This window comes from Halichoerus grypus, chromosome 10 (genome assembly GCF_964656455.1).
Source record: "Halichoerus grypus chromosome 10, mHalGry1.hap1.1, whole genome shotgun sequence".
NCBI lineage: Eukaryota > Metazoa > Chordata > Mammalia > Carnivora > Phocidae > Halichoerus > Halichoerus grypus.
The window spans coordinates 129,416,873-129,441,746 of NC_135721.1; the positions used below are offsets into that span (position 1 = coordinate 129,416,873).

General features: G+C 44.2%; 1 protein-coding gene across 3 annotated transcripts in view; it reads right to left on the reverse strand.

The window, feature by feature from the left end:
• ZFP64 (ZFP64 zinc finger protein) overlaps positions 1–12,622 on the reverse strand; it is a 78,627-nt gene extending 66,005 nt beyond the window's left edge. The window contains exons 1-2 of one of the 3 annotated variants that reach the window (XM_036073087.2): positions 12,231–12,622; positions 8,566–8,805 (exon numbers count right to left, since the gene is read on the reverse strand). In XM_036073087.2, coding sequence (XP_035928980.1) covers positions 8,566–8,805; positions 12,231–12,276 — 286 coding nt within the window. In that variant the 5' untranslated portion in view covers positions 12,277–12,622. The remainder of the gene's footprint in view (positions 1–8,565; positions 8,806–12,230) is intronic. The other 2 variants (XM_036073086.2, XM_036073085.2) reach the window with 2 other exon arrangements.
• Positions 12,623–24,874: the final 12,252 nt, after the last annotated feature.

Below are 24,874 nucleotides of genomic sequence, written 5' to 3' on the forward strand. Positions count from 1 at the left end.
TCCCAGGGTCCTGGGATCGAGCCCCACATCGGGCTCCTTGCTCCTCGGGAAGCCTGCTTCTCCCTCTCCCACTCCCCCTGCTTGTGTGCCCTCTCTCGCTGCCTCTCTCTGTCAAATAAATAAATAAAATCTTAAAAAAAAAAAAAAAAAAAAATGTAAGACTGTTATATGAATGTCACAGAGAACCAAGATCTTTCTCTCTGAGGTCGTACCCACCAGTGTCTGAACCCGCTGGGCTCATGTGAACCACTGGTATGGCTCCTTTTCCAAAAAGCTGCCCTTCAGATAGCTGAAGACAGTTTTCACATCTTTCAGCCCATTTTGCTTCTACCTTCTCTTCTTCAATTTAAAAACTCCACTTTTTCTTTTCTTTTTAAATTAAAAACTGTATATATATTTTTTAAGATTTTATTTTTAGGTCATCTCTACACCCAACGTGGGGCTCGAACTTACAACCCCGAGATCAAGAGTCGCATGCTCTATCGAATGAGTCAGCCAGGCACCCCTGTATTGTTTTTTTTTTTGAATAAAAGTAAACACTAATTGTAGAAAATCTAGGGAGTACAGATTAAGTGTAGAGAAGAAAATAAAAGCTGCCCAAAGCGGCCATGGCAATATATCACATGACTATATATATACCCCTACATTATATGCTCATTATATACTGTACTTTTTCTCTAAAGCACTTATCTCTACTGTGATTAAATAATTACTTGGGAAATTATTTAATGGCCATCCTCCTCCCTTTGGTTGGATGAACCACCTGAGGACATGCCTGTCCTCTCCATCACTGTTCCCCAGCACCTAACACAGAACTTGACAAAGGACAGGGGCTTAAAGGACATTTGTGAATTAATGACCAACCTAATGGCTAAGACATTCTTTGTATAGAGATTTTAAAAGTATAAAACTGGCATCATGGCTTAAATCATTCATAGTCTCCTTTTTTGTTAAAAAATTTTGCCATGTGAAGCTGTTTGGCACACGATCGTCCATCCAAAACACGATTTCAAATGGCTACATACTATTCCTTCATTTTGGTTGTGGCATGGCTAAATGATCTATTCCCCTGTCTTTGACATTGAGTTGGTTTCTAGGTATTATTTTTATAAATAACACCTGCCCCTAATTTTTAATTGACCTCTAGATTTTTTGGCTACATTCCTCTAAAAGTTGAAGAACTGGTCAGAATGGTATGGTCAGTTAATTGCTTGCTGACACTTAATTATAAGATCCTTCCCAAAAATCTAAATCAATTTACATTCTCCCTTTACTTTCACTAGCTCTCGCGGGCTATTTGATAGGACAAAATGAGATCAGTTTAGTGTCATGTGCATTTCCTTTATAATTGGTGAGGATGAATCCCTTTCAACACTTTTTATCCATCCCCATACCTTCTATACTGAACTCCCTGTTTATGCTATTAGCTCTTTTTTTGTCCTATATTGAATTTCACTTTTTTTCTCATTGACTTGTACATGAACATTACAGATGAGGGTTTTTACTACATTGTCATGTATTCAAATCTATTGCTCTTTCCTTCCTATGTTGTCCGGGCCTACGATTCACATTTAGGGTTCTGGATCCAACTGCAAACTCAGAATTCATCTCCTGAGAGAAAAGGGTTTTCACCCACGGGGTGCACAGAGACCCCACCAGCCAAGAGCCCCTGGGTGAGCCCTCCTCCAGGCTCCCATCCCTGATTCCACCCCCTCTCTCTGCCGCAGCTGATTGGTCCAGCAGCAGATACCTGACAGGAGCCGAGCCAATCAGATCCGCTTGCTCTGAAGCTAGGAATTGGGACTAAGATACTGCGGTTTGGTGTGAACTTTCCTCTGGGGCGGGGTGGGAGACAGCCTTAAGCAGGTGGGGCAATCAGGTGGACAAGCTTCTTGGGATCTGGGGATCTCTTTATAACGCAGATTCGATTCAGTTCTTTAAACCAAGCCCTCACTGGCTTGCTTAAATTCCGGACCCTGCTCAGAGCCACGGACATGTTACCCCGAGGGGACGGGGGTCTGGGTATCTGCACGGTTCACCGGATCTTCGGGGGGTTCTGAGGCACGAGCAAGTCTGAGAAACACTGTCATGAGGACTCTTCCACGGGGTGGTCAAGAGCGCAGATTCTGCAGCCAGTTAGCTTGGATTTGCCACTTTCTGGCTCTGTCATCTTGGACAAGCTTTTTACCCTTTTGTGCCTGAGTTGGTTATTGGTAAAATGGGGATAATAATTCTTAGTACCTGATTTGTGGTTCATATGGAGTGCTTAGAAAAGAGACGGCAAATAAGCACTATATCAGAATCGGCTGTTGTTATTATTGTCAGATCCTCCTAGCAAACCATTAGTTTGTCTTACTAAATTGCTCACCTGCTCAACAACCTTCAAAGGCTCCCCAGCTCCTTCAGAATGAAGGCCAGAGCTGAAGCATGGCTCCTACCACATATACTCTTTGTCATTTTTGTCATCTCTAGCCACTGTTACCAGATCTTGCCTTGAGCTTCCCCACTTCTCAACCACCATTAGGAAATGTCCCCTTCCCACCGTCTTCCTCCCAAAGGCCAGGGAGTCTTTCAAGGCCTATTATACCTTTGATCTCACTCACAGTTTTCCCTCTGGCTTTCCCCACTGGGACCAATCTACTCCACTAACTCTCTGCACAAGACTACGCTTGTCACAGACGGGTGGGCTTGTATGTCTTACTAAATTCTCCCCCGTGGGCTCGGAATTCTCCCAGGGCGAGCATCTCCACTATCTCAGCTCCAGCATCTGGCACACGACAGTCCCAATGCTGCCCTCGCTGGACCCTCCTGGTGGGTCAGACACCATGCCACAGGCCACATGCACACTCATTTAATGCTCACAGCTGCTCTTTGCTGTGCTCATTCCATTAACTGGTGTACTGAATGCCTATGGTGTCCCAGGCCTGGTGCGGGGGAGTGGGGAGGCGCAGGAAAACAAGACGGATTAGGTCCCTCCTGGCAGGGAGATTTACAATCCAGTAAACTAGAAATTAAACCATTCGTTTGGGGCCCACAGGCCAAACTAAGCCTTCGGATTCTCTTTCAAGGTTTTCAAAATCAGCTAGGTGGGCTGGGTCTTCCCCATGTCAACGTCCTCTGGCCAGAGACCACCAGGGACACGGCTGTGGTTGAAGTTTGTCACTCAGTGTGCAAGGGAAACCTCAAACCACAGGAGTCATGGGGTATCTCAGTCACAGGGCTGCTACGAAGGACTCATTCCTGGTTGGGGGCTCACGTTAGGTGATCTGCGGGAAGGCTGGAGGAAGCCTACCTGGGAGCTGTTAGGAAGTGGGGTGGTATCACCCTAGGGTTTGGTATCAAGAATCCTGAGCAGAGAAGGCTCATCTGGCGTAGGCAAAGAAGCAACTGCCCCTGAGATTAGTAGGGGAGGGGATGTTTGGTATCTTGTGCCTTAGACAGGGAAGGGAGGGGTCTTGTTTGGTCTTGTTCCACCACAGTCCCAGAGTGGCCCAGCTCATGCTGATGTTCTGTGAACTGTTTCTGTTCACCAGGAGAACAGCACGGCCTACCTGTGAGAGCCAGCCCAGCTCCTAGTCCCACCAAGACGTAGCTGCTGATGGTTCCTGGCTGTCGGGCTGCTTTCCTTTCCCAGCTGGTTGTCCACAGGTCCTCCCACTCCCCATCGCGGCGTATCTGTTGCTGCCTGGCCTCTGATAGCACCTGAATCCACTTCTCTAGCGAACTAAAGATTGCGTGCCACCAAATTACTAGTTAATTACAACTGAGATAAATAAGTGCTGGTTGGGAAGTGGTAAAACACCTAACCTGCGGGCGGGGGGGGGGGGGGGGTGCACAGAGAAATCATGGCTAGCTTCTAGGTGGAGGTGACTTCTAGCCTGGGTCCAAAAGAGTGGGAATTAGCCAGAAGGGGAGAGAAAGACCCTTCTAGGTCAAGAGATCAATTCAACTACTATTGGTTGGGGGCTTGTCATGAGCCAGGTTCTGCACCAACATTTTCCATGAGCTGTCTCCTTTCGTTTACACAGCCCCCTGATTTGGTAAGTCAGGAGAGCTAACCCCGACAGCTCTAAGTGTCTGGCATTTAGGAGCCCTGGCTAGAACCCTCTGAGGTGAGTACTGTCATGTTACAGTTAGGGCAACAGACACTGAGATCCTGTTACGTGCCCAAGGTTACCTGGTCAGCAAGTGCTGCCGCTGGGAACTGAGCTCAGGCAACCTGGCCCAGACCCTTTAACTACCAAGCCCTGTGGTCTTTCTCTTTATTCTTGTCGCCACTTGAAAAATGAGACACCAGGAGCTCTTGTAACTGGCCACGGTCATGAGGCTCCTAAGTCCCTATGTGGCCAAGACGCCAACTCAGGGGCCTAACTCCTAAACCCCAAGATTTTCAGAACTTAGAAAATGCAAGTGGGATGCTAATTGTTTCCACCAGCATCGACATCGAATGTTACCGCACCTGTAGGAAAGTTCTTAAACCACATGCCAAACAAAAGGCAGCTTTCAAAGCTAGCAGGCAGAGAATACATTTTACTTTACATCCAACTGTTATTGGACAGAGATGGGACAGAGATGAGCTGAGTGAGGAAGGGTCTGGCTTTAATCATGGCCTGAGAGGCACAAACAAGTTTGGGCAATGTTTGGGTGAGAATATCTGGAGAAATCTGCCCGAGTCGGGGGTCAGACTCTGGCCTTGGGCAGTGAGTGACTCTCCACAGTGGCTGGGACCTGGAATCCCCCAGGAGCTTGTTAGAAATACAGATGCCTGAGCCTCAGCCCCAGAGCTTCGAATTCAGGAGGCGGAGCCCGGGCACCAGTATCGTTAACAAGCTCCCCGGGGATTCGGGTCCACAGGTGGCCAGGGAACAGCCACTAAGTGGAGCATAGGAGCCCGTGCAGGTGGGGAGTTGGGCCCAGAAAACCAAATGAAACAGTGTAAAGGAGGGGAAAAAAGCAGGCTTCTGCTTGTTTTGTGGCAGAGAAGCCAGAACGATGAGGAAGAGCCACTGAGTCAGCCAGAGACGGAACATACTGCAAATCTTGCCACCTGTTCATTAATCTCGACGTTAATAAAAGCAGTTGTTTACTGAGCCCAATTATTCTATCCCAGACCATTTATGTGGATTATTACAGAGTCCTCCAATAACACAATGATTACTAGGTAATAGGCACCTAATTCTATTACCTAATAGTATTAGGTGCCACTCGAACCCCTTTTTACAGATGAGAACTATTAAGGAGAGAGCAGAGGGCGACTTGCCTGCAGTCTCGGGCTGGTGGGTGGCAGACAGGGATGCAAGCCCAGCCGTCTGTCTCTGGAACGTGTAGCTCCCCGCAGCACCGTGCGGTGGGTGCCACCGTGAGCTGGGCGCACCGAGGTCTCCAGGCTCAGCCTGAGCATACAGGGCGGCCAGCAAACCCCAGGCATGCCCCCCAGTGAGTGGTCCCAGGGCAGTGGAAATGCCAAGGGGAGGGTGAGCATCTTTGAGCAAAGAACTAGGACAGAAGAAGAAGCAGGTATGTGGGTGTGGGGTCAGCTTTACCGATGGATGGGAGATTGGGGCAGCCGCTCATTCCCTCAACAAAGACCGGTGCTGGGGATCTAGTGATGGACAGGAGGGGTGCAGCCCCTGGCCTCGTGGTGCTTACAGCTCAGGGATGGTTTAATGACAGGGACCTGACCTGGGCCGGGGGAACAGTGTGTGTGTGGTGTCAGGGAAGGGGTCTCTGAGGAGATGCCTTTAAGCTCAGCTCGGACGTACGTCTAAGAGTCAGTTCCAGGCAGATGGTACAAACACATACTCAGGTTCTGAGGCAAAGAAACGTGGCTCATTTGGAAAAGAGAGGACTTCATCTTGGCTGTTGCCATACAGAGTGAAGGGGAGTGTCCTGAGATGAAACAAGGTCCTCTGTTGGGAAAAGTATTTCAGGCAGAGGGAACAGCACAAGCAAAACCTCAGAACCCGGAAAGGTGCAATGGCCAAAAATAAAGTGTGGGCCTTGAAGCCTCCTGACGTTTTATAGGTTTCACACCCAGTGTGCGGGGTTACTGGGAGTTTGATTTTGAGGACGGTGAACAGGGAGAAGACCACTAGCGTAAAGGCCAAAATGCCCAAGTCCCAGGACTGTCTTGAACTCGTGGTGGCCCATTGGCTGTGTCTTCTCCCCATTTGCAGCTTCCCTTTGTCCAGTGGGAAAATAAGGAGGTTGTACCCAGGCCCACTGCTAAGGCGGTTTTTAGTTTTAACACTTTCTTGGTGACTTCCTCTGGGATGATAATTAAGATAAACTCAGAAGAAAGTGGGAGAACCTCAAGGTGCTTTTTTTAAGGCTTGTGAGGGGCTCAGGTAATTATATTTCAGTGTTTTAAAAACTCAGCAGACACATTATTTTGGATGCATTAAGGAGACAACCCCAAAACTTTGCTTACTGCCAAAAAAATTCAAACACCACACCAATACAAAATCAAGGAGATGAAAGTCAGTGCCCCCCCTTTAGATGTTCTTTCCATCCCTCAGCTCTAGGTTAACTATCTGCTAAACACTGTCGGAGAAAAGTCTAGAAAAAGCCTATGGGCTCAGTCAGGCTTATCGATGTATTTCATTTGGCTGACAAAGTTTTAAAATTTGGGAAATTTCACATTTTTCAGCTTCTCTGAAAAACCTAAATATCTAACTGACCAGATCCAAAGGGCAGCTGTCCCTTCGGACGAGTCATGTATACTTACTCTACTTAACCACAGTCTCCACCAGTCCCCATACTCTACTTAACCAAGTCCCCATGAGTCCCCATTACCTTACGCATAGCTTGCTTCTTTCATTAACATCACCTGCCTCATTCCTGTTCTAGAAGCTTGCCTTGAATATAATACTATGTAAGCATGCACATGTGTGTTTTTTTTACACTTCCCGAGAACCTTTCTGTGTCTCTACAAAGCTGTAGCTCCCCTTTCCAAGGTTAAGTCATATTTCATTGTCTGAATCTCTGATGTTTATTTATCTAATTTTCTCTTGATGTATACATACAAAGATTCCACTTTCTTTATAGCATATACTGTAAATGAATACTCTTATACATCTGTTTATAAAATTTTACGGGATAAAAAGATAAGTGGACTTACTAGGTAAATGTGTTTATGTACATTTTAAAATTTGAAAGATTTTAAATTTAAGATGTTAAATTTAAAAGATACCATAAAATTGCCCAGGTTATATGAATTTACATCCCCAGAAAATGAAAGCAGTATCCTGTCCCAGGCCTTCTTCTGACTTGCATTAATTTAATTACTAAGGTGATGGAGCATCCTTCTATGTTCCGTGGTCTCTTGTATATCATCTGTTGCCCTTTGCTGACTTTTTCATTTGGTTCTTTTTCTCTACCTTTATTGATTTTTAGGAGTTCTTTATATATGAAGGACATTAAGCCTTGGTCATCTGTGCTGCAGTTTTTTTTTTTTCCCCCAGTTGTTGGTCTTCAGTTTTATACATTGTTTTTACTTTGGGAAATTTGTAACTTTATTTGTAGCCACATACACGATGCTTCTTCTTTTGCCAGAGGGGGCCAGCCTGTCTTCTTTGGTAGGCATAGTATCGGTATATATATTATATATATTTTATTATTATATTTATAATGATATATATATTATATATATATAATTATTTTTTTAAAGACTTCATTTTTAAATAATCTCTACATCCAATGTGGGGCTCGAACTCACAACCCCAAGATCAAGAGTCACATATTCTACCAACTGAGTCAGCCAGGAGCCCCATATATTTTAATTTAAAAATCTGAATGCCTTTAGCTAAGGAATACATAGTCTGTTTCTCCACAGGACCCAGCAGTGTCTGTACTATCTATTTCATAAATGGGTGACTTCACATTTTTAAAGTTGTCTGTCTAGTCCCTTGAGACAGATCATGGAGGTGTAAGTATAGGTACATGTTAGTGTGAGTACGTGTCTGTGTGTGTATATTTACTCTAGAACTTTTATGGTTTCACTGTGCACATTTAAATTCTGGATCCATCTGCAATTTATTTTTGGTGGAGTAAGTGAAAACAACCAAGAATTAGGATGAACTTTTCTATTTTCCTAGCTGGCAGCGGGGGGCGGGGTGGTGGGGAGGCATCAAAGCCCATTGGTAAATTAAAACAAAAACAAAAACAAAATCAACCCCATGTTTTTGGTCCCTTTATAAAAATAATGCAAATTCTGGGATCATACCCATACTCCCACCACCCAAAACAACTACTTTTTTTTTTCATGCAATGTATTTCCTGCAAGTATTTTTTTCCCTTAGTATATACAGGTTTTTGTTTTAGAAATCTGCTTTTTGTCTGTTTTAACATGTGAGAACATCTATAACTGCTAACAGTTAATGTTTCCACCCAGCAGTTCTCGAAACTGGCTGGGCAGCTGGCTTCCCAGTGGAGCTTGTTAAAAATAATGAATCAGCAACCCTACAGGGTGGACCCTGGGAATCGATATTTTTAATAAGTTCCACGGAGGTGTTTGGGACATAACCAGGCCAACTCTAACAGTACCCCCCACCCCGCCGGCTGTACCTGTGATCGTCTGGGTCTCGGAGGTGATGGTTCTGGTGGTGGTCTGAGTTTGGGTGGCAGGCACTGTTTCTTCAGATACAAACTGGACCGTGCTGGGGGCTGCCCCGGATGTGCCGGTCAGCTGGCAGCCACTTTGCTTGTGAGCCACAAAGGCATCCAGGTTGTTAAACTGCTGCTTGCAGATGCCACAGATGTGGATGTCTGGAGTGAGCTCAACCAGCACCGTTGTGCCACCTGGAACTCCATGGGACAAAGGGAAAGCCACAGGTTAATTAATTAATTTCAAACAGCTTGAAATTACAGCACAAACCCAGATTCATGGTAGAAAAAAGGACATAGTGGCAGAGACGGCTAGTGGCTGGACCGATGTCCATTCTACTCCCCTCTTCTCCCTTAGCAGCAATGTTTCCAGACCCCAGGGATTGCTGCCCGAAGGGGCACTACTGGCATTTTATGCAAGAAAGTTCTTTGAGGGGCGCCTGGGTGGCTTAGTCGTTAAGCATCTACCTTCAGCTCAGGTCATGATCCCAGGGTCTTGGGATCGAGTCCCACATCGGGCTCCTTGCTCAGCGGGGAGCCTGCTTTTCCCTCATGCCTGCCGCTCCCCCTGCTTGTGCATGCGCGCTCTCTCTCTCTCTGACAAATAAATAAATAAAATCTTAAAAAAAAAAAGAAACTTCTTTGATGTGCAGGGCTGCTTGCACTTTGAAGGACCAGTAGCCATGTCCTATCCCAACGAAAGGTAGTTTTACTCCCCAGTCATTATGAAAACCAATCCCTCCACTTTTATACTCCCCCTCCCCCAACTCTGCCATGAGAACTACTAAATAATCTTGGTTCCTTACATGCATGAGAACTTCTGGGAAGTTTGGCTTTCATGATAAAAAGGGATAAGACATGATTGGCACTGGTTCCCTCTTCTTTTGGCTTTGAACGCAGATGTGATGCCAGGAGCTTCTGCAACCATATTGTTATTATGAGGAAAATGCTAAGATCCCTACATCTGCTGATCTCTACTTCTTTGATTCCCTGAATCAACTAATTCATGACTTCTCATTAGGCTGGTATAGTTCAGTTTGTTACCTGTAGCTAACATTCATTCCTAACTGATAGGGACATTGTCTTTCAATAGTAATGATGCCAAGAGTTAATACTGTGTTAACATTTGCAAAGAACTTACCACAATATCTGGCACTATTTTAGAAAGTGCTATGTAAATGTTGGTTAAATGAAGAAATACAATCAATTAATGTCTCTAATATGACTACCTTAATTTTTATTTTTAAAATTTTCTTTGTCTTATTATAAGGAAACTCATGTTTATAACAGAAAATTTGGAAGAGAAGAAGCAGGGGGAAAATCACTCACAATCTTTCCACCTATGTGTACCATGAACATTACAAAATATTTTCTTCCATTTATTTTCTTTATGCTTAAAAATTAAGATCATAATGTACTGTAAAATTAGTCTTTTCCCCACATAACATTGCATAAGCATTGTGGCTAGATCACTAAAATTTTTATAAGTATAATTATTTAAAGGGTGCCTGCGTGACTCAGTAGGTTAAGCACCCGACTCTTGGTTTCAGCTCAGATCATGATGTCATGGGTGGTGGGATGGAGCCCTGTGGCGGGCTCCGTGCTCAGTGGGGAGTCTGCTTGAGATTCTCTCCCTCGGCCCCTCTCCCCACTCTCTCTCTCTCCCCTTCTCTCAAATAAATCAATCTTTAAAAATATATATAATTATCTAATAATACACTATTCTATGTTATCTATGCATCATTATCTCAGTACTTATAAGGTCTTTATATTATTTCTAATTTTCCTCAAATCTAAATCATATGAGAACTACCTTGTGCATATATGGTTGGTATATATGAATCATAACTTTCTGAAAATTTATAAATATTTATGTTCAATTTTCCCCAAGTCAAGCTAAGACAAAAAAATCTCTGTGTGGAAATTCAATTTGGTTGACTTGCTAAGGAGAGCTAGCGTGGGCTGTTGTAATGCTTTATAAGCCGTTCTGCAGAGCGCCCTGTGCACTTAAGTACATCGAAATCAGTGGATGGAAGGAATGAAGCTTTTTCTATTCCTCTGCAACACTACCTCGCTGCAGCGGAGGTGCCCATGAGACTAACAGGAAAACAAGGAACCGGAAGATGAGGTGACTGGCATTGATGAGGATTCCTTAACGATCCAACAAGAATGATACCCCGCATGAAAGGGTTTTAATGACAGTGTCTCCCGTATGTGGCAAGCGCATACGCAATGACCTAGACTTTCCTTAGAATCCCGACACTACAATTTACGAACAGTGACTTGGGCTTGGTCTCTCGCATCTGTAAAATGGGTAGAAGTTTCTGTTCCATAGGACGGTTAAGAGGATTAAATAAGATGGTGCTTGTAAAAAGGGCCAGCACAGGGGTCTCCATGCCCTGGCAGGACACCTGGTGGGGTTATTACTGAGAAACCCTATTTGAATGCGACAGTATCCCCCTCTGAAAATTTGGAATGATAAAATATACCTAACCTCCTGCATTTGTAGTGCGAATTAATAGACCAAACAGAAAACACTGGGTACAGATACGAGCTCAACAGCAACAAGAAAGAATTCCTTTATCTTCACTATGTTCTCCAAACCTGTAACGGCATCAGAACAATTGGGGTGTGTGTGTGTGTGTGTGTGTGTTAAACATGGACACATCTGAGCCCCACTTCGGAGATACTGAGCCCTAACGGAGGTAGGGTGCAGGAGGGGCTGGTGTTTTGAGAAATCTGTGCTTTTCACAAGTTATGCAAGGAATACCCAGCCAAGTTTGGGAGGCAATGTCTCCACAGCAGCTAACAAGCTAAGCGCTTACTACGTGCTAGGTGTCTGCAAACCCCTGTGCCACGGGGTCGTTTTCAAACTGTGTGTAACCGAACCGCTCAGCGTCTGGCCACAGATCCCCTCCCCCACGTCCCCCATCTAATGGGTGGGGCCCAAGGAGCTTTTTTCTCTTTTTAAATAAGCGCTCGCGCTCCCAGGTGGCTGGTTTGCGCTCAGTCTCTGGACCACACTTTGGGAAACAATGCAGCGGGTGAAATCAGGTACTTGAATAAGGCTGCTGTCCTCATCAGGAAAATTAAAATGAATCCCAAACTCAAAGGAAGCGACCACCGCCCCATTCCCCATTCAGATCTCCACCTTTAATGTGTAAAAGGCTTTCCAGTGCGCCGGCAAGCCCAGCCCGCCAGACCTCATGCAACCCTCGGATCCCCAGACTTCAAGGATTTTGAGCCACCGAGGCAGAAGTTTTCCCATCAGCGTAATCGCAGTTACCCCCAAATCCCCCCAAACTCCGCCTGGGGGGGGCGGGGAATGCCCCGAGGGGGTGGCGATTGTCTGAACCGCATGCCCTCCCCCACCGTTCCCTTACAAGGGGTCTTGCGAGGCTGGAGAGCGCCCCCCGCCTTGCATTGGGTTGCGTGCCCCCATCCTAAGCCCACTCCGGCGCCCCCTTCACGGCGCGCCCGCCGCGGTACCCAAGACGCCGGCTCGGGGCCGTCACCCCGATTTCGGGGCCCCGGGCCTGCTCGCTGCGTCGCAGACGTGCTTGGGCCCGGGCCCCGGAGCGCGCACTGGGCCCCGGAGCGCGCACTGCGCCCGGAAAAGCACTTACTTTGCACCGAGCCCGGGAAGCTCTCGCCCTCGCTGCTCGCGTTCATGGCCACAGACTGGGAGGTCCCCGGCCGGCCGGGGTGCCAGGGTGGGGGGCGCTGATCTACATGGTGCAAGGACTTTTCCTTTTATTTTTCCACACCCCCCCAGCCTTCCTTCTTCCAACTCCGCCAGGCGGGGAGGACGGATGTAAAGCAAGCTCCACTTCCGCTGCCTAGAGGGCGCTGGCCGGGCCCGGCCGCCCCAGCCTGGCTTTGCATCAGCGGCTCCCCGGGGGAAGCAGCGGGCCAATCCCGATGCCCGGGCCACGCGGCCCGGGACCGCGGAATCACCCGGGATCTGGACCGCGCACAAACGTCCCGGCGGGCTGGGCAAGCGCTGGCGGCTCGGGATGCGCCCCCACCTCCGGCCGCTGCAGCCGGCGTCCGGCCCGCACCCCTGCGGTCGTGGCCGACGCGTTTGGCCTCCCCGGCTCGGGCGCCTTTGCACCTGCCGCCCTGGGCGTCTGGTTCCCAAGGCGTCGCTCCCGGGTCTCCGGGATGCTCTGCGGAGGGGACCGCGTCGAGCTGCGGTTGCGGGGTGGGTGTGCCGGGCGCCGCGGGCTTGGGAGAAACCCCAGCTGAGCGTCAGTGGCGGGCAAATCAGCAGAGCGCTGGGCGGGTCCCCTGCCCAGCTTGTGAAATAAAGAGGACAGTGATCACGTGGATCCTAAGAGTAACAACTAGGATCAATCGCCAAAGGCGCCCTGCTCCAGGGTTCTGCCCACTTTATCATGCACTGTCACCTGGAGGGCTCGCTAGAACACAGACTGCTGGGTCCGTCCCAGAGTTTCTGACTCAGTAAGTCTGGGGCGAGGCCCGAGAACGAGCATTTCCAAGTTTCCAGCAGTTGAGGTCCCAGCTGATGACTGACACTGTGCTCTCTGATCTGTGTCCGCTTGGCCGACCCCATCTCCTACAACTCTCTCCTTTACTCAGACTTCAGCGCCAAGCACTCTCCTGCCTCAAGTCTCCTACGCTGCTGTTCCCTCTGTATCCACCTGCCACGCTCCCTACTATCTTTGGGTCTTGATTCAAACTCCCATTCTTGGAGAGGCCAGTCTTGGCTAGCCCATTTTAATATTGAAGCTCCCTCTTCCCCCACCCAACCGCTCCCTGTCTCTCTCTGGTCTGCCTTTTCTTTCTTCTTAGAACTTATTACATTTAACATTATGTATCTGGAGTATGTCTATCTATCGACAGGTGTTTTACCTGTACCCCCTTACAAATTCAAAAGTTCCCAAGAAAGTGGGATTTAAAAAAAAAAAAATCTCTGCTTCACTGATCTATCTATCCCCAGCGACTTGGCCTAGTGCGTGGCAATAGTAGGCTCTCACTAAATATGACTGTATAACTAATGGAATTTTCCCTGCTGCTTCCTTTAAGGGTTTGTTCATTCCTCCACCAATTATTTTTATATATAAGTGTTGCAATGGACCAGACACTGTGCTAGTCCCTGGAGGTACAAGGGTGATCCAAATGATTTGGTGCCTGTTCTAATAGAACTTGGCTACTGACTAGTGATTCAGTCGACATCAAATAGTCAAATCAGCAGTGTGATTTCTTTCTTTTTCTTTTTTTTTTTTAAAGATTTTGTTTATTTGAGAGAGAGAGAGAGCGCGAGAGTGTGTGCACAAACAGGAGGAGGGGCAGAGGAAGAGAGATAAGCAGACTCCCTGCTGAGCGGGGAGCCCGATGAGGGAATCCATCCCAGGACCTTGAGATCATGACCTGAGCCAAAGGCAGACGCTTAACAGCCTGAGCCATCCAAGTGCCCCGCCGTGTGATTTCTTAATAGTGATAAGGTCTCAGAAGACGCAAAACAAGGTCGTGATAAGGACCACAGGAATGGTCAAGGAAGGCCTCTGAGTAGGTAATAATCGAGAGCAGGCAATATTTGAAAGTGGGGGGTAGGGGTGGCAATTCCAACCTGAGGGATTGGCAGGAATGAGCTAGATGTGAACTGGCCATTACCTACCAGTCCCACTGCCCATCTACAGCTCTCCTCTTGCTTCGCTCAGGCCAGCACGACCTGCCTTCTTGCTGTCACGCCAGGGGCTCTGCATCTGCTCCTCCCTCTGCCTGGATTGCTTTTCCCTGGTCTTCTGCAGGCCTGGCTTCTTTCTCACCCAAGGCCAAATGGAATGTCACTTTCCCCTGGGCAATTTTTTCTGTCCCATATCTAAAGCACCTACTCCTCTTGGCACTCTACCATATCACCTTCATTATACCTATCCCTAGCTAACATGATCCAGAAAGGCACTGCAGCTTAGGGCCACGTTTATTTTTGAATGCTTGATAAATGTTCACATATGTGCACACCTGGGTAAGCCCCACCTGGATCAAGGTACAGAACGTTTCCAGCCTCATGACCCTTCCCAGTCAGTGCTACTCCAGCTCCCCAAGCCCAGAGAGGTAAGCCCCACTCTGACTTCCTTGTGCTGAGAGCAGTATTCTTCACATTAGCCTGAAGAGAAGAAACATCTAGAGGGCTTGGGAACAACCAAATTCTCAAGTCCCAGTCTAGACCTACTGCAGAATTTCCTAGGGCAAGACCTGGTAATTTACATATATTTCCCAAGTGCCTCAGGTAATTCTTATTAAGTATAAGCCTGGACCTTACCAATTGGTTCTTGAGTCTGCTTATCCCACCACCATATAAATCCTCGAGCTACTTGGGTGACTTTGGGCAACTGCTTTATGTCTCAATTTTCTGTAAGTTGAGTTAAGGTCATTAAATTGTTTTTCAGAGGAAATCAGTCAATATGTATAATGTGCTTACAATAGTGCCTACCTCATATAACTAGGCAACAAATCCCGCTATTCTTATTATTTATTTATTTTTTATTTAACTTACTTGGTTATTATCTATTTTCCCACCCGACTGTGAGCTCCAGGAGAGCATAGATCTGACTTGTTTTATTAACCCTGTATCCCCAGAGCCTAGGATAGGGTCTGGTACACAGGGGCCTCAATACAGTTTTTGTTGTTGAATGAATTTATGTATGTTTCCATCAGCTCCATTTTGAACATTTGCTACTATGCCCAGCCATACTTTCTCTTGTATGTGTAGATCATTGCACTGGTTTTTTTTTCTGGCTTCAAAATTTCCTCTTTTCTTGTTTTTTTTTTTTTTTCTTCCTATATTTGCTTTTCTTATTGTACAAGTATTGCAAGTTCACTGTTAGAAATTTGGAAAAAATACAGAAACATATAAGAAAGAAAATAAGACCCATTTATAATCCCCTACCCAGAAATAACATTTAAAAAAAAATAAGCTCTACCCCCAATGTGCAACTTGAACTTACAACCCTAAGATCAAGAATTGCATACTCTACTGACTGAGCCAGGCACGCACCCCCAGAAATAATATTTTGATTGATATATATACTGAAACTCTTTTTTTCTCTGTGTCTGTGTATGTATATATATTCATAGATAAACACACAAGTTGTGTTCATATATTTTATAAAAATATGATTTTAATTTACATGCTGTTTTTAATCTCCCTTTTTGTGTACATATTATGATCCTTATTTTTAAAGATTACACAAATAATACATGGCTACCTGAGATCCCACCGTCCAGAGACAACCAGTATTCACATATGTACTATATATCTTTTTAGATTTTTCCATAGAAATATAATAGAATGACTCAAATGAATTGCTGATATTTGTCTATTTTAACTTAAAAATGTTAATTTCATATGGTTCAAATCAATATGACTCACCATATAAATATTATACTTCTGGTAGAGATTGCTGTTCATGTACCCAACATTGGTTGCCTCAAATTCTCTTAGTAGCAGAATTTCTGATTTGCAGCTGAGTGCATGGCCTCCTGGAAGAAGGCTTTTTCCAGCCTCCTTTGTTGCTAGACATGGCTATATGATTACATTCTCATGATGTAAATGAAATGTTGTGATGTAACTTCCGGGAAATCTCCTAAACATAACAGGGGACATAGCCATTTGCCACTTCTTTTTCACTCCCTGCCTCCCTTGCTTAGAAAGAAGATGTGATGGGTGGAGCTCCAGCTGCCATTTTGGGCTATGAGAATGAAGTTATACTCTAGGTATGGTCAGGTGGTGAGTTGGAAGTAGCCCAGGTCCCATTTCTTTACACCACACACAAAAATAGACTCCAAATGGTTGAAAGAACTAAATGTGAGATAGGAGTCCATCAAAATCCTAAAGGAGAACACAGGCAGCAACCTCTTCAACCTCAGCCGCAGTAACTTCTTCCTAGAAACATCGCCAAAGGCAAGGGAAGCAAGGGCAAAAATGAACTATTGGGACTTCATCAAGATAAAAAGCTTTTGCACAGCAAAAGAAACAGTCGACAAAACCAAAAGACAACTGACAGAATGGGAGAAGATATTTGCAAATGACATATCAGATAAAGGGCTAGTATCCAAAATCTATAAAGAACTTATCAAACTCAACACCCAAAGAACAAAGAATCCAATCAAGAAATGGGCAGAAGACATGAACAGACATTTTTCCAAAGAAGACATCCAAATGGCCAACAGACACATGAAAAAGTGCTCAGTATCGCTCGGCATCAGGGAAATCCAAATCAAAACCTCAATGAGATACCACCTCACACCAGTCAGAATGGCTAAAATTAACAAGTCAGGAAATGACAGATGTTGGCGGGGATGTGGAGAAAGGGGAACCCTCCTACACTGTTGGTGGGAATGCAAGCTGGTGCAACCACTCTGGAAAAGAGTATGGAGGTTCCTCAAAAAGTTGAAAATAGAGCTACCATATGATGCAGCAATTGCACTACTGGGTATTTACCCCAAAGATACAAAAGTAGGGATCTGAAGGGGTACGTGCACCCCGATGTTTATAGCAGCAACGTCCACAATAGCCAAACTGTGGAAAGAGCCAAGATGTCCATCGACATCTTGGATAAAGAAGATGTGGTATATATATACAATGGAATATTATGCAGCCATCAAAAGAAATGAGATCTTGCCATTTGCAATGACGTGGATGGAACTGGAGGGTGTTATGCTGAGCAAAATAAGTCAAACAGAGAAAGACACGTATCATATGACCTCACTGATATGAGGAATTCTTAATCTCAGGAAACAAACTGAGGGTTGCTGGAGTGGGGGGTGGGGTGGGAGGGATGGGGTGGCTGGGTGATGGACGCTGGGGAGGGTATGTGCTATGGTGAGCGCTGTGAATTGTGCAAGACTGTTGAATCATAGATCTGTACCTCTGAAACAAATAATGCAATATATGTTAAGGAAAAAAAAAAAAGAAGGAAGTAGCCCAGGTCCCTAACTTCTTTGTGGACCTGTCAACTGGACTTCCTACTTCTGGGCTTCATTTACATGAGAAATGGACTTTTATTTTGTTTCAGCTACTGTTACTTGTATGTGTGTTCGTGCATGGGGGTGGGGTGTTTCTTTCACATGCAGTGGAGTCGAATCCTCATCAAACACAATACTATGCATACTGTTTCATAATTGGCTTTGATTTTGAAGAGTTTTCCCAGTTCGGTTGGTGATTAGAATCACCTGGGATGTTGTCCCAACTCCATGTGTGGAAGCTCTGCTTCAGATGCACTGGTACGAAGCCTAGGCATCTGAACATTTGATAAACTCCCTGGGTGACTGTGATGCTCTTGGTGTTTGCAAGCTTCTGCTCCTGTTAGTTTTAATGGTTGTATAATATTTTATTATAGGATTGCATCATAATTTATTTGATATGCTATTGAATGTTAATTTTTTTTAGATATCATAAGTAATATACCCTTGGCTTTTTTTATTGGCCCATATGAACCCCTTATCTCTCTATGCCAGCCATCCTGAACAGAGCTCCTAGGATAACTTGTCTCAACACCATTTGGAAGGGTTTTTCCTCTCCTTTTCTTTTCAGATCATTTCCTCAATATGGGCTCCTTCCAGATGAAGTTCTCAGTAAGAATTACATTTCTTAAAAAGCCTTTGCCTGCTCATGGTTCCTTCTGTTCTTAAAGTTTTGACTACTTCTCAGTTAATAGAATACAATTTAGCAAAGGCCAACCTCCTGTAGGTTGTAGGTTGTAGGTTGTAGATATAATCCTGCTACATGTTGGAAATCTAGACTGTAGAATAAATATAAATCTGTTGCCAATGCTTAAAAGATGCTAAATTTCTCGTAAAAATTGGGATTTTTAAAAAATTCTAATACTTTTTTTATGTATCCTATATATCCAAATTATTAACATTTCAACATGTAATCAATATTAAAACTTTATCAATATTTGATTTTATTTATTTTTTAGAGATTTTATTTATTTATTTGAGAGAGAGCAAGAGAGAGAGAGAGAGCACAAGCAGGGGGAGGGGTAGAGAGAGAGGGAGAAACTGACTCCCCGCTGAGCAGGGAGCCCGACACGGGGCTCAATCCCAGGGCCCTGGGATCATGACCTGAGCCAAAGGCAGACACTTAACTGACTGAGCCACCTAGGCACCTCTAAAAAATGATCAATATTTTAATATTATTATTAACAGTTTACAATCCAAAGCTAAGTCTTCGGATCTGGTGTGTATCTGGTACAAGACATCTTCACGGAAACCCAGGCACATTTCAGGGGCTCAGGAGCCACATGTTAATTAGTCACTACTGTCTTGGGCAGCACAGTTTTATACCAGTGTTGGGACATTATTCCATAAAAGCTCTATTTCAGTGAGTAACCCACTTCTACATTTCTATATTTGATAAAAATTGGGATTTAAAGCCTTTTTTTTTTTTAATGGAAAGATCTGGCAGATCCAGGCCTGGATTATCATATGTGTATGGTAACACTTGCCTGGATCTGAGAAACTTCTTCAGATCTGATGAAACTTCTCTTATCCTCTCTAGTTGACCCTAGTCCCCACTCCTCTCTGTTGCTTCTTGGTATCAAGATTGAGTTTTGGGGCACCTGGGTGGCTCAGTCAGTTAAGCATCTGCCTTCAGCTCAGGTCATGATCCTGGGGTCATGGGATCGAGCCTCACATCAGGCTCCCTGCTCAGCGGGGAGTCTGTTTCTCCTTCTCCTCCTACCTTTCTCCCACTTGTGCTCTCTCTTTCTTAAATAAATAAAATCTTAGAAAAAAAAAAGATTGAGTCCGTTCCCTAGATCATTGCCCTTGTGTTGCATGTGTTTGAATTTATCCAAATTTCCCATGTTTCTTTTTTTTTTTAAGATTTTATTTATTTATTCAGGAGAGAGAGAGAGGAGAGAGAGCACGAGCACCCCTCCAATATGTTTCTGATAGAAAAAGGGATTTGTCCTTTCCTATGGTTTAAATATTTCTTTTGACTAAAAATCTCTGCCAAGGAATTACCTGTGTTACCTGTACTTTGCGATTCAATCCCCAGAACAACAGAAGGATAGGCACTATTATCACTATTTTATAGATGTAGAAACTGAGTCTCATGAAAGTTAAATAGATTTCCTCCGGTCAGAAGGCCAATGAAAGATGATCTCAGGTAAGAATCTTTGAGGGCAGGTAGCATAAACTGTAGAAGAACAGAGATTTGCATAGTGCTTCAAAATCAATCTATCAGAATTATTTTCTTACTTAAATAATTTCTGGAAGGAGATTTTCAGATACTTTCTTAAATTATTAAGAGAATACACATCTTTAAATTCTGGTAATATAAATCATAACAAGAATCACAAGATCATAATCACTGGATTCATTGTCATAAGTTTTGTGAGCAAAGATGCCCTTCTCTTAACAAGATAGTTCATAATTTCAAGTAATCAATTTTTTCCCCATAGTAAACATTTTTTTTTTTTTTTTTTTTATGTAGACCCCATGCCCAGGGTGGAGCCCAATGTGGGGCTTGAACTCATGACCCTGAGATCAAGACCTGAGCCCAAATCAAGAGTCAGACGCTTAATCGACTGAGACACCCAGGTGCTCCTTCCATAGTAAACATTTTAACAAATGTAGTTTCCTATAGCGATCATGCATAGTGCACTAAAAAGTAAGTTCTCAGGGCAGGAACTTTTGTTTATTTTCTTCCTTGTTGTAACCAGCATCTATAACGGGGCCTGATTTATAAAAAGTGACGGATAGATAGATAGTATCAAAGTTCCTTTGGAAGATCGCTGTTAAAGCAAACCTTTGGGAAGCACTTTTCCCTTTTTAGTTAAACATACAGACAGAAGTGTGATATGATGACCAAATCCAGAAAAATTATACCTTCCATTGAAATTGTATGGTAACTGGTGTGCAAATATTTTTAGACCTCTCTTAGTTTTCAGACAAAGGCTAACAGGAACAGCTAACTCAGAGCTTTGCATTTCCAAAGGCACTCCTATCAACTACCTCTCCACTCAAAGTTTGTCAAAATTACCCAGAAAATTGCGGTGCAAGTGTATTTAACCAAAGCAGGGGGGCGGGGCCCTGAGTCTGTTGGTCTCTGATCCATTCCCTGCCTCCCCTGCTCAGCTCTCCTTGGCAGGGCAGCTGACCCCTATCTGTGTTTCCAGGCTTTGGGAGCTTTTGGCTTCCTGCCAGGTTTGGTTAACGGGAGGAAGGAAAAAACCAGCCTGTTTCTTCCTATCCTGCGTGTATCAAATTCCCTGCATTAAATTTACACTTAAATCCTCAGAGTTGCTTCTCTTTTTCTGATTGGACCATGCCTGACATAGTTGCAGTAAGTTTGTGGGGCTTACAGTTTTAGTCTCGCTCTTCTGGATGCTGCAGGTGATTCTTAACTGGAGAGCACCTCGGACTCTCCACGGCACTTGCGGGGAAAACACATGCTCGGGCACCACCCAGATGTACTGGAACAGAATATCAGGGCGTGTGGTCCCAGCACGCAGCATGGAGACACGCCTTGGGTAACTCTAGCGGGCACCTCCTGGCTTCATCAGTGAAAGCTGATCCAGAATCTTTGAAGGGGACCGGGGAAAAATTTATTCCAAAGCTGATTCACTAACAATATTCAAAAACTACCTGCAATCCTTATATAAACATAAAAGTCAACAAAGAAAAACTTGAAAGCTAAAAGAAGCGCAAAACCCCTCTGTAATAGGATATGATCAAGACTCAACCCGTTGTGCATTAAGTGGTGATTACACAACCAATTATTTTGATGAGAGTTGGCTTTGAGTCTTGCCTGGCACACCTGTGTTTTAATAGTTACATTGACTTAGGTGATTTCATAGGAGCAAGCAGACACAGGCCTTGCTTTTTTTCACTCTTTTATAAGTTAATGCAGGAACATGAAAATACTCCAACAGTATAAAAGGGTATACAGGGAAAAGCTGGTACCCTTCAACTTCCCCCCGGGCCCCCCAGTTTCCTTTTTAGGAAGCAACTGCTATATTACCAATTTCTTGGGCGTTCTTCAGAGGTTTCCTACATCTGTAAAAAAAGGCTATGTATACTCATCCATTTCTTTTGTCCAAATTACACTATAATGCAAACAACATTCTATACCCCACTTTTTGGGCATAACAATGTATCTTGGAAAATATTGGTTAGAGGTGGTCTAGCTCTGCCTCTTTGCTTTAGGAAGGGTTCAATTTTCCATTGTACACATACATATACTAAAATGTACTTACACACAATTCCTGTTAATGAACATCTAGTTTGTTTCCAGTTCTTTGTTACTACAAACAAAGCTGCAACAAATATCTATGTCTGTTTTATATCTGTAAGGGAGAGAGTATATCTGTAGAATAATTTCCAAAAATAGAACTGCTAGGTCAAAGGGCATTTAAAGGTTTGATGCATTCCAATGGGGTTGTGCCACTTAGAGTTCCCATCAGTAACTTGTTAGAGCACGGGTTTCATACTCACTCCCATAGTGTTATCGCATTTCTGATCTTTGTCAATCTGATGGGTAAAAAATGCTAAGTTGTAGACTTAATTTGCATTTTTCTAATTATGATACAGGCCTAAATTTGAGCAAACTAAAGCAAATTCTTAATGCCCATCTCCAAGAAACCAAAACAATGTAGTTACAATCTACGTAATTATTGACTCAGAGGAGTTTCAAATATAATGCATAGATGGTAAAGGAGACACTTTGTTCCAAAGTTTGAATGTCAAAGAGGGAATCTGGAAGTGAACCTCCTGGGGTCCTCAGTGTGTTAAAAGTTAGCATGTAACACTTTTGGGTGTGTATTTTCAAATGGTATTAATTATATGTTAAAGATGAAATTCAAATCAGATATTTGCTGAGCTGTTGGAACACTGTTAGCGACACTATGCTTTGAACACTACTGATCTAGTTCTCTTTTTACAGAAGGGGAAACTGAGACCCTTCCCTTCTTGTGGGAATCCAGAGCTGTTGGCGAAAGTTTGAAAAAAATATTTTTTTAACCTTTTTTGGATATCTTTTATTTTGGATACCCTTTTATTTTGATATAGTTTGACCCACAAGAAGTTGCAAAAATAGTACAGAGAATTCTCATGTACCCTTCACCCAGATCCCGCCAAAGATAACATCATACTCTTTCCGAGTTGCAAAAAATCTTGAAATGTGGGCTACTTTTAAATGCTCTTTACCCATCTGCATTCACGGCCAATGCAAAAGGTAGTCATATCACAATGGTATTGATAATCCAGATTTCATTATAATGTCCTGGAAAGTATTTTAGTTAGGGCCACATTTGCTCCTGAAATCAATAATCCCCCAAATACAAAGCTTTGAAGTCATAGAAACTGCTTATTCTCAGGTCTGAGATGGAAGGTCTCCTTCAAGGGCCTGGACCCCCTCCATCTTGTGACTGTCATCCCCCACAGCTGCACCCGGAGAAGTTCCACTCATGTCCTAAAATCCTTTGGCCTAAAAGACTCTACACACCTACTTCGACTAATGTGCTATTGGCAGAGCCTAGTCACATGGTCTCGACTGGCTACCGAGGGCCAGCCTGGGAAGTGTAGTCCCTGGATGGGCAACCCCTTGTAAACTACAACTCTAGGCTGGAGGTGGAGCAAGTCTTGATGGACAGACAGCTGTCTGCCACAGAAAGTTCTGTACTTTGGCTCAGATGATACAACACCAAGGAGATCTAGGAACCTAGGCTTTACTTGAGCTTATTATTATTTAGGTAATTCTAGTGGAGTTTGGTGGTTTTGTTTTGGAGTCCACCTGGTATCCCCTTCTTACTTCTGATAACAGGATAACTTCTTTCCACGTCTTCCTTTTGGCAAAGGTTCTCCCCATTCCACATAATGTTAATCACAGCCCCCAATCCCAGGGGTCACAAAGGTGTCCTGGGACCCAGACGCAGCCAATATCTTCTACCGTACCGACTTAACTGTAGCTCCTCCAGGCTTTTGTACCAGGTGCATTCTGTTCTTTTTCCCACTTGAAATTTCTGTTTCCCACCGTATGTTCAGGAGTGGACCTGGTTTGCGGAGCTACGGTAGCCGCCCTGTGGACCCCAGCCGGCGAGCTTGGGTGTGGAAGCCGGGGTGCTAAGAGCAAAAATAAAAGGAGCCTGGGTTCTTGCTGATGTTACTGGTGAACCATTGAAACTGCTTTGACACTCCCTCCCTTCTGATTTTTTGTTACTATAATAATAAATGTCCTTCTGATTTCAGCCAGTTCTTTCCAACTTTTTTTGCATCAGAGTACATGATTGAAATGCTAATAATTATCTAGCACACTGGGGTAAACTGGTAGAAATTTTGAGGCATTGGTATGGAAGCTTAAAATCTTTTTTTAAAGATTTTATTTATTTATTTGAGATAGAGAGAGAGCGTACACACAAGCGGGGGTGGGGAGCGGCAGAGGGAGAGGGAAGAAGCAGGTTTCCCGCTGAGCAGGAAGCCCCATGTGGGGCTGGATCCTAGGACTTCAGGATCATGACCTGAGCCGAAGGCAGATGTTTAACCGACTGAGCCACCCAGGCGCCCCTGAAAATGAATCATATTTCTTTATGTTATTTCCTTAAAATGTAAAAAATAAAACAGGAAATTTTCGGAAGTAATTATTAGAATTTTACGAAAGTTCTTGTTGTAAAGTGTCAGATTTTTATTTTTTTATTTTTTAAAAAGGTTTTATTTATTTATTTGAGAGAGAGAGAGAGGGCATGAGCAGGGGAGATGCAGAGGGAAAGGGAGAAGCAGGCTCCCTGCTGAGCAAGGAGCCCAAAGTGGGACTCAATCCCAGGACCCTGGGATCATGACCTGAGCAAAGGCAGATGCTCAATGGACTGAGCCCCTCAGGCGTCCCAAGTGTCCGATTTTTATACAAGAAACTTGAGTTTGTTCCAAAGACATGACTTTTGTGTGTCAGACTTCATGATTCACGTGGGTATATGCAATTCCAATTCAAATATTTTTAGTGATGATCTTGTCACATATTTGATAGGTACCATCAATGAAAAGCATTGTTAGCACAAGGAGGTTTTATAAAAATAGAAAACTATTTTTTAAAACAACCTTTCAGAAATTTCCAATACTAATATATATTTTTAAAGGCTCTAATAGCAAACATCTTCTTTCCTCTCATTGATAAATGTTGTGATAATGCAAATGGCCTTCCAGTCCAATCAGACACATAGATGAAATATCCTGTTTCACAATAGTGGGGAAGATTCCATGTGCAGATCTCACAGGCATGGTTGGAGCAATCCCCTGCGGCTCG